Source organism: Helicoverpa zea, chromosome 6 (assembly GCF_022581195.2).
Source record: "Helicoverpa zea isolate HzStark_Cry1AcR chromosome 6, ilHelZeax1.1, whole genome shotgun sequence".
In the NCBI taxonomy this organism is placed as follows: domain Eukaryota; kingdom Metazoa; phylum Arthropoda; class Insecta; order Lepidoptera; family Noctuidae; genus Helicoverpa; species Helicoverpa zea.
Window position 1 is genome coordinate 12,771,559 of NC_061457.1, and position 13,808 is coordinate 12,785,366.

The 13,808-nt window shown below is 35.0% G+C and overlaps 1 protein-coding gene across 1 annotated transcript in view; it reads left to right on the forward strand.

The window, feature by feature from the left end:
• The window catches only part of LOC124631009 (TNF receptor-associated factor 4), an 85,178-nt gene that overhangs the window by 11,588 nt on the left and 59,782 nt on the right, over positions 1–13,808 (forward strand). The window contains exon 2 of the mRNA XM_047165094.1: positions 1,829–1,880. Within this exon, the coding sequence (XP_047021050.1) occupies positions 1,829–1,880 (52 nt within the window). The remainder of the gene's footprint in view (positions 1–1,828; positions 1,881–13,808) is intronic.

Below are 13,808 nucleotides of genomic sequence, written 5' to 3' on the forward strand. Positions count from 1 at the left end.
AAAATCCGTAAAAGTAGTTTTATTTGAACACATGTTATATGTAAGGAAGCGCGAGCGGAGCGAGCGCGAAAATTGTTTAGTCTAAGGACACAAAACAAATAAAAATCAGTGTAAATTAACAAAGCAAAGTCAAAAAGTAAGATATGCACAGAAGCGAAGTGCAAAAGCCGCGAGCGAAGCGAGCGCGATTTTTTCCTTAGAGTTTTCATGAAGTAAACATATTATCATAAAAAGCCATAACGGACGTGCGCGAAAAATGTTTTTTCGGAATGGAATGCCTCAACAATTAAACAAAGATGAAATGCGACATCTGACATGGAGCCGCGAGCGCAGCGAGCGCGAATTTTTTTGGGGATGCAAAGGGTGAAACAGTCAAAATTGATAGGAGACGACCAAAGCTAGGGCGGCTTTTTCTGAAATTTTATTGGTTTAATTTTGCCGCCCCCTAAATAGCATTTGCCCCACGCTACGCCACTGGTTGATCTTAAATCGTTTTTAAGAATCTTTAATTTTGAAAATGTCCTTTCAGCAGATGTACCTAACTGAAACCGGCAGTGTAAGTAATATTCTTAGCGCTATTGCTGAGTTCGGAAATATTGAAATCAAATAATTAGTAAAAAGATATTGTATTTTTTAAATATTACGTGATAACTCGCTAGATTTGCCGCCCCCTAGGACGTGCCGCCCGCGTGCTGTGCACGCGCTGCACGCCCGCTTACGGCGGGCCTGCCCTTATGTTCACCCACTATTAGAAACAAGTTTGAGTGCTTATTTCAACTGGTGCCCTGAAATCAACATACTTAAAAACCTGCACACCCATAAAATCTATTTTTTACAATACAATTACTATTTGCTGTTACAATTCCAAAGATAAATGATAGACACGATAAATAGTGGAACATGACAGTATTATTGCAACAAAATACTATGCGATCTATCACTGAATCACTATGCAAATGGGTTTATCGCCAGACAGTATCCGTCTGTTGTTCCGGTGATTATTCTCGGTGGCCGACACTATTAGCCAGCTGTACAGACGAGCACACAAGTGTTTTTTTAAACGTCAGTTTAGAGAGAAGAAAAAATGTCTAGTAATTTTAATGGCGACTCTGTGGGACTTTGAGTTCAAAATCTGAATTTAGGGTCTTTGCAAAATTCGGAAGTAGTACGGATGAGCTAGCGTTCTTAATCTTATCTTTACTTTGTCTGTGAAGCTTTTTCATTACACAACGGACGCAAGACCTAAATATTGAATGTGCCTTATATTAGGTCAGTTTCGTTTTTGTTTGATAAAGAATTAATATGAAAATGCATGCCCATTAATCTTATAAGATAAAAAGTTATTTTCATGACAGCTGTCAAAAAAGCACTTTTGATCTTGACTGTACATATCACATTAATAATTGTTATGCCGACGGCAAGCCAGGCGATAAATTGTTATAATAATTGTTTATAACCATGCTAGTGTTTATCTTAATACCTAATTATTTTTCTTTATAACTCTTTTACAACTTGCCATGTTCACAAACTGCTAAGGTTTTATGACGAAAATGGTTTTTTTTTAGTTTTCTGCAAATATTGCCTCGTTTTTGGAGGTTACATTTAATTTCATTTATGCCAAGGTTACATCTACTTAGATATTCTTATTTTGTGAACTTTGATACTTAACTACGTGTAGGTATGATGATCATTTTTTAAAGTATTTAACTGATTTTCCAAAAAGAAGGAGGTTCTCAATTCGACTAAGTTATTTTTTATGTATTCTTACTGAAAATTCTATAGCACGTATTATATGGTTTTTAGTTTAATGAAATTTTCTTTGTTACAGCGAGGGACTGTTTACTTGTCCAGTCAACGCGTCTCCTGTTGATTACGCTAAGGTATATTTTTTATCTCTCATAGATCTAACACTTCTCTTTTTGAGAAGAATACAATTTAAGTATGTAGGTAAGTAATAATAATTATTTTACAAAACTTTCTATAGGCCTAAAAGAGAATGGGTAATTTATTTCTAAATCCTCACAATATAAGATTTCTTCAAATTATTTATGTAGTACTTTAGTAAGTAATCCATTCACCCTTTAAAACTAAGCAGTAAATAAAAAGTTTTTTAATTCAACCCAGTTGATACAGCTTTTATCACCATTACATGAAACGCATACAATAAGCACAGTGCTTCCATCAACGACATTTCTATGGCGTGCGCACGCGCCGACAACACGCGGGTGGTCTGAAAGTTCAACTGGCTGTCGCTAGATGGCGCTGTTTACAACTGCGGTCAAACATCACTTGTAACAAACTTTAAAACTTATTTTATTGGCCCATAAAACTATCGTTTCTAAGCTTTCTTAGAATCTGTTTTATAAACAATTTTAATTGTTTTGTCTGTCTAAATAATCATTTCTAGTGAAGAATGTGAAGACTGTTTTTGTAATTTAATGTAGGTTTTTTCTTTATGTTAGTAGCTATTTCCCTCGTCCCAATACTTTGCTGCAACAGGATCAAAAGTCCATCATCGGGCTCTGGACTATCTATGTACCAGTTTTCATTTAAATTGGTTCAATACTTTTGCTGAGGAAGTCGGACATAAAGTCAGACAGAGTTATATCTGCGGGTTGTTCGAAAGAGATACCGCGGCCCTGGTACATAAAAGGCCTATGATGGAACACGACGGTTTTTAGTCAGTAAGAGTCTGACACTCCCTCACCGCTGCTAACCCACAGCGGGAGGGCTCATTTGATGATTTTTGACGTCGTTAAAAAAAAAAAAAGACAGAGTTATATTGCTAAGGGTTTGATGTTTTCGCAATAGACTTAGTGCTAAATACTTTCCTTCCGCAATAAACGCTAACTTAACGCTAATTAATTGTCATTAAATTCCTTGAGAGAGATAATGAATATTAAATTATATTACGGTAATAAAAACGACTGCATGATAAAGCATTTCTCGATAAATCGATATCGTTCTATAAGATTTTATTGCTTAAAATTCCTTGTATCAAGCTTCATAGCGTTGTGATGATATTCAATGATTGCAAGAAAATCCTTGCTTCATTAATATTATAAATCAGAAAATGACTCTGTCGGTTTGTCTGAACGCTTTCACGAGAAAATGGGTGGGGAAATAAAAATGAATTTTCGTGCAGAGATTGGTTTAAAACTGTTGAAGGATATAGGCAAATTTTTACAGTAAAATAAACTTAAGTTTGCTTGGGAAATCAAATTCAGTATTAGGTACTTACTGACATTTTATTTTGTGTGGAGATAGAGGCGACTTTCCATGCGGTTATTGAAAAGTATTTTCCTCAAAAATGCAGGTGCAACCACGGAAAACATCTAGTAAGCAATAAAACTGCAGTTATCTCAAATAGATCAGCGCTTGCGCATGCCATCGCTACACACGCGGACTTATTTCAAATTCAATTACCTGCATTAAGTTGTGCGATTTTATAGCAACGTCTGATGATGAGGAAACTGATCATGATTTGATGATGATTGAAATTACCTACATGTAAGTAGTTGCGAATAAAATACCTAATTTGTTCGTGTTGGCATGGAGAAAATCATCAAGTAGATATATGCATAAAATAATAAAATAGTAGGTAATATGGCCGACACTTCCTCCTGATAATTATATAATCTGTGGCTCAATCCAATGTCAATGCCGGATGAAGCATAGGTACAGGTACAGGCCTAGCGTCTGTAGACCCAGGACCTATTGCTAATGTCTGGAGGGCTTTGTTAACAACTTTCAGTTTTAGAAATCCCAGTTTTCGACAAGGAATATACCTAGGCTAGTTTTTATTCGGTTGCGTGAAGTAGTTCTCACAAGACACGAGTCGAATCACTGGCAGCTACAGTACCTAAAGCTATATACCTAGTGTCTTTATAAAAAAAACCACTAATGATATGACGATGAACTACAACTATCACAAAAATAGATTGAATCAAAATATTTTTCTTTCCTCAATGAAGCTATTATAGTAAGTACGTACGTTCAAAAATAAACATTTACAAACAGTGAACACGTGTCTCCCCCCCAGATGGACATAAAAAACGATCCTGGGGGGATATACCTACGCAATAATTGTATCTCCTAGTAGAGGCACCTAAAGCAATTGGTACTTAGTAATGGACTCTTGCTAGGTTTATATCTATTTCTTACATTTGAAGTTTCTTCATGAAACTTGTAAAGGTTTGTTTATTTTGATGATGAAACTGTTGAGAAACATGCTTTTTACCATAAAGCTTGGCCATTTGACCAAGCTTTTTTACAAGATTATCTCAATGTAGAGAATGTGGTTTACCACAAAGTATCCTAAAATTTATATTTAGGATATATTCGTACTTATGTACTATGTACTTAACTACATAATATTATGCTTTTTAATTGACACTAATAACATAACAAATTATTACAACAATACAAAAGCTAAAAGAATTCACACAAGCCAAAAACTTCGCAGCAAAAAAGTACACACAATAGAATCTTCCTCTTGTTGTTAAGGAATTATCAAATTTGACACAGCATCTAAATTATAGGCACCGCTCATATCGAATCAATCGTAATCCATCGTTAATTCATCGATTAAACACCAATTGTGTCTACGAAATCAAAACAAGACGATTTGGCACGCAAAATGCGCCGACGCACCATGCTTCACGAGACCCCGCACACAAATATCAACCTTAATTTTATAATAATAGAGTCTAAAATAGCATGAAGGTAGTACCCACGGATTGGTGTCAGTCACCTCTCTCGACGACCTTGCAATGCTAACCAGTCACGCGACAGTGTTTTTGTCTCTCTCCTCCCGATTATCTCCGGTCGTAATGTGGTGTTGCTATCTCGTTCTAACAGTGCAAACCCGTACGGTTGTTTCGTTTAATGTGTGGTGTACTGAGGAGCTTTTAGGACGTTTTGTTGTTAGTTCGTGCTTTCTTAACTAGGTGGCGCTGCGTAGCTTAAACGGTAACGTACTTTCGTAGCGTGTCACTCGTTCATAAAACAACTTCTTCATATGATAACGAACAATGTTGACTTGTTATAATTGAAACTGAAATATTTTAGGAAACTCGTAGCCATTCAGTTTCTGGGATAATTTTGCGCTTAATTCTCGATAGTAAAATAGCTAGGTCACTATCAATAGGGATATCGATACTTATTTGTTCGGAATGTAAAATAATGTAAGCTTATTAGCAGTTGTCCATTGTTAATATATGATTTATACTTTCAGCCTCTTATTCTAAGATATTCTTATGCTTCAAGGAGATTTTTTCATTTCCATCATTGACAGTTTTTATTATGTGACTGGATTTTCAAGATATCCAATTATGCTCCTATTGTGAAACTGACAGCTACATACAAGGAAAGTCCACGATGGAAATATCCAACCAGCAAGAATTTTATTTAAATATAGGTATTAATCGGTCATCGACGTGCAAATGTCCGATTAGATGCCGTGTGTCGGACCGGGCAATCTTACGGGTGCGCGCGCGCAGGGCGTGAGAACCGGCGCGAGTGAGTACGGAACAAGTTTGCGATCTATGATCCATTGGATAATAACATTCGCTCACTTGATGAAATTGCTTTGATATCATGGTTTTTGTGCTAAGCTTTTTTTTAACTTTTTCGCTGCATAGTGAGGTACAGTACCTACCTGTAATTTGGTTGATGACAGTACCCAGGTAACAAATTAGTCACATAAATTTACATTTTAGACGTGAAAGTTGGAGTGTGGATATTTATTACTCTTTTACGCAAAAACTACCGAATGGATTTTTATGAAACTTGGCAGTAATGGCATACAGTAAAATAACAAACTCTTTGCTACGTAATTTTTACCCCAATGTGAGAACTTAGAATTTTCAGTGACATAATAAATAACTTCAAAAATATTTAATTTTAATATACCAATATTATTGATACCGATTAGTTGGTAACAGATTACGCCACGGGCTATATGACCCGAAATGTTTAAAAACCATATTTTGAATGCAACGTAAAAGGCAGATTACTCTACTATCACAATCTCTATTGCACAAAGACATACATTTGACCATAAAAATCAATCTAGTAACATCAATGACAGATTGATATTATTACCATATTCTTGTCATAAAAATCCTCTAACACGTGGTGACCAATACTCGTCAATGTCGCATACCTACTTTATGTTCGTCATTGTCACGATAATTACTGTTTTATGACACGACAAAGGACGTAAATGTCAGTCAGATATACAAGATATGACACGCTGGGAGTGTCTCGAAGTTTGGTATTTGTAACGGAATTTTATAGAAATATTGTATCTGTTTATTTGTGGTTTTGATGAGGAGATTAGCAAATAATGTTTGAGTCAAAATATTTATTTCTCGATCGGCATTTGTGGTCAGTGGATTTTTGATCACTCATGCCAAGCTGGCTACTTATCTTATTTTGGTCCAGATTTGTTATAAAATAATTTAATGACTTTATTTGACACTAGCCGTTTTCCCGCGGGACCCGCGTCCCGTGGGAGCTACTGCCCGCACCGGGATAAAATACATAGCCTATGTTACTCACAGATAATATACCTAGCTTTCTAATGGAAAGAATATTTAAAATCGGTCCAGTAGTTTTGAATTTATCCATTACAACCAAACAAACAAACACAGTTTTCCTCGTTATAATATTAGTATCTATGGATAACCATGATCCAAACATAACTTGGCTATCGTGCAAAAGTTTTGCCCAAGTAGTCATTTATTTCTATGTACTTTAGCTAAGGACAACATTCATCAACCTACTTGGCAGTTTTACTTATAAGCAACCAGGCCCGCCGCTAGCTGTTTGTTCGCCCGCGTGCAAAACTGATTATGCCGCCCTACGACTACATACGTTTTGTCAAAAAATATGTAAGGGGGGGGGGGGGCGGATCCAGGGGGTCCGGACCCCCCCGCCCATTCATATCCATCTTCCTTGACCACCAGAAAAAAATATGTACATGCACCGCTCTGATTGCAGAAAACCCACCTACTTTTGGATAAATAACTATTGCAATACATAACATACATTACACATAACTTTTTATTTACTTGAAATATTCAGAGTAACCTAAGCAGTCCTGGGTTAGCCCATAAGCAGACTAAGCAATTGCTTAGGGCATCAATGCAGTGCAATCATTACCCAAGTGGCCCCTACGTATTGAAAGATTGTGATTAACTTAAACTAACGCACTTAAATATCTATAACAATGTTTAAAGTCAGTAAAATATGTTATTTGGTTTCCCGTTGAAAAGTCAACTTATAAGACACATTTCATATGTAAGGAAGCGCGAGCGGAGCGAGCGCCAAAATTTTTTAGTCTAAGGACACAAAACAAATAAAAACCACTGTAAATTAACAAAGCAAATTCAAAAAGTAAGACATGCACAGAAGTGATGTGCAAAAGCCGCGAGCGAAGCGAGCGCGATTTTTTCCTTAGAGTTTCCATGAAGTAAACATATCATAAAAAGCCATAACGGACGTGCGCGAAAATTGTTTTTTCGGAATTGAATGCCTCAACAATTAAACAAAGATAAAATGCGATATCTGAAATGGAGCCGCGAGCGCAGCGAGCGCGAATTTTTTTGGGGATGTAAAGGGTGAAACAGTCAAAATTGATAGGAGACGACCAAAGCTAGGGCGGCTTTTTCTGAAATTTTATTGGTTTAATTTTTCCGCCCCCTAAATAGCATTTGCCCTACGCTACGCCACTGGTTGATCTTAAATCGTTTTTAAGAATCTTTAATTTTGAAAATGTCCGTTCAACAGATGTACCTAACTGAAACCGGCAGTGTAAGTAATATTCTTAGCGCTATTGTGTTCGGAAATATTGAAATCAAATCATTAGTAAAAAGATATTGTATTTTTTAAATATTACGTGATAACTCGCTAGATTTGCCGCCCCCTAGGACGTGCCGCCCGCGTGCTGTGCACGCGCTGCACGCCCGCTTACAGCGGGCCTGTAAGCAACTATGTGAGTATCAAGTCTCATATAATATTCGATTCTACGTATTCGTTTGTTATAATAAGCCTGCTGACTTAGATTTCTAATTGCATCGCAGATTTTGATTAACTATAAATGTCTTTACATAGAGAAAAATAATTAAATAATTGATTAAAGACTACTACATATTACATCAACATCCTTTTACAAGCATTTAAAGTAAATCATACTATAGGCATTAAGAAACCAAAAGTCCGTTGCCTAATATCAAAGCATGCATCCCAAAAACTATAAAAAAAAAAACAATTAAAATTTGAAAGGACCCCAAATGACGTTTCCTTTATTAAAGAAACTGAATATTCTTATTCCCATAGACATTATAAAAAGGCAGATCACACGGTTATTAAAATTGAAAATCAAAATAATAGATAAACTTTTTCAAAAGAAATTTGACTCCCAAAGAGTTGGTCATGGGGACAATAGGACCAAAATCTATTCACCCCTTTTGGTATGAAAAGGCGTAATGATGTAGTTTCGACCAACTTGATTGCTTATCAGTTAGCCATGCGTGAAAAGAGTAGTCATGTTTTGTGCTGTTGTTATCTCCTGGCCCTTTGTGGATGAGTAAATGATACTCTTCGGTAGATGACATGGTTGGGGTTTCTATAGAGGTAAGGGTTAAGGGAAAGTGACAACCAAGTAATAACAAAGGGTTAGTTGAGCAAGTTTCTGGGCTGAGTGAACCTTTTCTTTCTTTATCTTATTAAAATAAAACCTACATCCCAAAAAGGAATCATTTTCAATTCGATCGCTTAAAGTTTTAATAGACATTGCCTTGTTGATCATGGTACATTAAATGCAACAGTCAAAAAAATACCGTAGTAGGTACATAAGTATATACACACCAAGTAATGGCATATTCAAAAATAAATAAGAAGCATATCTACAGATCATACCAAAATAGATCAATTATCCTAATTTCCTTCACTAAAATTCTACCCATGATCGAGCCACAAATGCATTCAATGCATATCCCATAAGTCATAGACATTGCATTCTTAAGCGATCACATACATAATAAGTTCCTTAGATCTTTGTATAGAAGTATTTAAATTAAAGATTAATCTGTAGAAGATAATAATGGTAAGGGATCAATGACCTCGTTTTCAAACGACCCAATTTGGACATATTCAGAATGAATAAGGGTTGGGTCACATTAGTACGTATCGGAGTCGCTTTGGAAGTCCAAGTTTACGTAGATGAAAATATTATTTGGAATGATATTGAGATTTAAGAAAAAAAATATGACGAACACTTTTCTAGATATAGAAAATGATGCAAATTACAAACAAAAAATGTTAATTTGGAATATTAGGGGCATATTTTTCCTAACCAAAAATAAGGCCTCAAGAAATTCATTCAGGCTAATAACCTGCGAGGTTATAAACTTAATCTTATTTCGTTCTTGCATTTTTTTTTGTTCCGAGTGGATCCTGCTGATTATTGCATCAATATTTCGCAACATTTTTATTATTGTCACCTTTTGACCTACAAATTACGATATTCTTTCTATCGTCAATAATTGCGTCATTCACGCAAATATTTCTTTAATTAGTTCACGCAAGTAGATATCTATCAAATTCTTAATTAAGAGTTTTCTCAAACCTACAAAAAACTGACATCTAATCAGATAGGTAAATTTCTCATGAAAATTTTCGCAGACATTATTAATTTATGCACAATATAACCTACTATATGTCATCAGTACTAATGTTTTTATTATTAGTTATTTCTCCATCGTCTACCTAGCCTTTTTCCAACTATATCGGCTTCTAGTCTTAGTGGATGCAGCTGAGTACCAGCGTTTTACGGAGACCTCCTATCTGACCTCCTCAACCCAGTCACCCGGGCAACTGACCGGGACCTACATAATAATTTTTAAACCTTTATATAAAATAATAATTCATTTCTTATTATTTTATAAATATCCATATATCCAACACAATTCCTTAGATCAAATTACTCTACGCAAACCAAACGCATTATCTACCAAAACTACGTACGTTACACCCTAATGTATGAAGACCTTTATACTCCTTTTATTAGAGAGGAGGTTAAACGATATATAAACCGGGTACCAGGACATTATGATGTAAAGTAGGTGCGAACAATGCACGTAAGATGAGTTCGTACGTGAAGGAACGTGTGGTCACCCGACAGGACAAAGGACTGGGAAACTGGTGACGTTTTGTAGGGTGTCTTCATAAGTTCAAACTGAGTCATATTATATTGTCAAAGATGGGATAGAATAGGGAGTATCAATCATCAATTTGTTGATAGGTCCATTGCATCCTGATTTTCATTTGTTTTGGATTTTATGTGCTTTGTGAATTTCTCAAGTTTGCTCCCAAAACCTTTCTTCAATGGTTCAATAGCTTTTTCAGTAGGCAAACCATCACGACTGACTTTGTTCCCATATGGATAGTTAAAAAGACGGTATATTGAAAATTGAGACCCAGGATCTTCACACCAATTAGGTATTTTTAACTGGGAGAGATTTGATGGACTTAATATTTTATCGTTTCATTTATCCAGATTCTTCCTCAAACTGTCCCCAACATCCAAAACAATTAGAAAGTAGAAACAATATCACTAACTTTACTAAGAACAGTTAACTAACTACTTAAATGCCGGTATCACTGTGATGCAACAGTTACCTCACTTTGAACCCAGTTCATAGAAGTTAACAATAAACTTTATCTAAATACAGCATTAACGGTCATTTGGAGTTTATCTTAACTTTCTCACGTTAGGTTGGGTTTGTCATGCGTGTGCGCAGGGGTGAAAGTCATTGTAGTGACCGAAGCTTACGATTAGATTTGTTTGAAGTTTTTTAGAGATGTGTTCTGATTATGTATTGTGTGGGTACTTGGTATTACTTTAATTTAGGTTTTTTTTTATTCGATAAGCGCATTTTTTAAATGTTTTTGGGCAGTGAACAGTGATTATGGAAGGTATGATAGACAGGGAATTTTTATCACTTCATGGTATAAAAGTAAGTCCTATGTTTGTCTGTCTATATTTTTGCTAGTGATACAATGAAGATCTGCTACAATAATAAATTATTGTAGCGATTGTTACATAGTGTTGTCATAGTGGGAAGTTTAATGTAATACACTTACTATTTCTTTCTTCTATATTTGTATTTCTTTTGAATCTTCGTAAATATTTTGCTATTCTGGAATGTGAATTATTCAGAAAAACTTTCACAGCTTGCACTTTTCTTTTTCATGCATACCTACTACTTTTTAAACATTTTTTTTCTACCGTAAAGCTCATTTTTAGACAGTTATATTTTTTTATCGTCATTAAAAGATCGGTTTTTTATTTTTTCTCCAACAATATGCCCATAATGGTAACAACACTATCCAGTATATAAACAGTGCATTCCATAGACACGCCATAGAGTATTGACTGTAAATCATGGCAGTCATAGGTCACACATCTATGACTGTCCCGTGTCTATGGGAATTAGACAATTTGATGGGCTATTCTGTTAAAGTATAGTGGTAATTTTTATCTAAGATTTTTTATTAAAAAAAAAAACACAATATCCTTTTGTGAGTATTTTCATTGAATCTGTTTGCTTATTCTCATTAATAAACTATATTTTTTATAGTTACGCATCATACCCAAATTCCTGAAAACTTCCAAAAATCTAAAGATATTTGGTTTCAGAGAATGAATGCATTATTTTTTGTATTTTTTAATTCAGCACATGTACGAGTAAGTACATAGATAAAAAGTAATAAACAGAGTATTAAATAATTAAAATTGGTGTATTTTCAAAATAAAATTCTTTGAATAAAAAAGTAACTAACCAAAACACTATACAAGAAACTCAAAAATCAAAACACCACCTTCTTAATTTCAAAGAATAGCCCTAATCCCTTTTGACGCTGCACTCATTTTGAACGGCCCTTCCAACGCAAGATGGATTATGATTACGGACGATAAACGGTCACCCTCACGTGACAATGTGATGTATCCTTTTAAATATTTTATAGAACTGTTCTTTTGATTGATATCTATGGTTTTGGAGATAGCCTTGTTTATTGAGGAGAAAATAAAGGAGTTACGGGATGAAGAGAACAGTCTCAAAAAGAAAAACTCAAAATTTAAAGCAAAAGTCAATCAGTATATGTATTTATCAATACCGAATGCCTATGTCTCCTATTTCCTGCGTCTTTTTCCTGCACACAATGATGGCAAATTTTTCACTGAAGTCAGGGGCAAGAGACATAAATTGGATATTTGTATGTTTATTCTGTACAGAAATACATTTATGTCGAATACAAGATTAAGACAACTTATACTAATGGTACAATAATAACAATGGTAATCAATAAAAGTCGAGACAGTCAATAATGAAAATAAATAGGTAGGTAATGTCAAGAAATATTCCTTCAAGATTCTAACAAAACCCAGACAAAACAACTACATACTAGAATACATTTAAACATATCGGTTCAGCTTCTACCCACAATAAAACATACACAATCAGTATCCAGATATATCTCAGTACCACCTTGCATAAGATGAAGGCAGGTGATGGATATGTAAGTAGGTATTTCTTTTTATTTTCATATCAGCAGTATTGACCAGATGTGCTACAATCGAGAGCTTGAAGGCTTATTGTCGAAATATTATACACCTGGAGTCTTATTACACTGTCTTGTACTTAATTGAGGGTGTATCGTATTGAGATTTTGAGGTTAAATTGGGCAGTTGACAACATCAGTTAGTATGTGTACTTTGATGTGTCAAAATTTAGCTTTCTTCAAGTCTTTAAGCACTTCGACTTCCCAAACCGGAGTACGTACGATGTAAAGATATCCTGTTAATTTTCTTAGCGCATAAGTGATTTATGAATATTTTTAACCGACTACTCCAAAGACGGAGGTTCTCAATTCGTCCGGGTATGTACCAATTTAACGATAATTTTGACCCTTCATTTGTTGGTCGATGATATCACTCACAAAAATCTGAGATGCACAGTTACGGGTCCAAATAATGTGCTCTTAATGATCACCACGATACATCTCGAAATTTCCCAACACCTGGACCTCTGGCGACCCCATAAACAACCTAACATAACTAATACAACAAAAAACATTAACAAATGAGACGTACTCTAAATTCAACTGAATTATTCATTACTTACTGCCGTACAGAATGCAACAAACATCAGCTTTTAAACAACTAACTATAGCCTTCGGTTTCATTCGCTTACATCGCTCCAAAACCGCATTAAACACATTTACTTTGATCAACTTTACTTGGCTCCCAATAGTCCGACAGAAAAGTTAAAAAGCCTAAAACATGCTTCAAAAATTTGTCTTTCAGATGCAAACAGAATTATGCAAATCTGACTAGAAGTTCCAGAGATATGGGTCTTCAAACAAACAGACAGGCTTGAGACTTTGCATATTAGTAGAAAGGTGGAAATGCAGTAGAGGTCAGGTAGGGTCATACATATCTATGGATCTAGATTGAAGATTGTTATGGAAAGAAGTTCCATGGTAATTGAATGGATAATATTAATGTTAATAGTTATATAGTGACCTCAGCTCATTATAGTAGGCACCTATTGGAAGCTACGATACAATGTTAACCAAATCATATTTCTTCTCTTCAATTTGTTACTGATTTGAATACAGTAAGGTTACGTTCAGAAGTCAAAACTTCATGTATAAAAAATATTTGTTACAAGAAGAACGCATTTTTGTGTTTCTGCCTACGGTAGAGTTTTATATGGCTGGTATTCAAGCGTCATTTC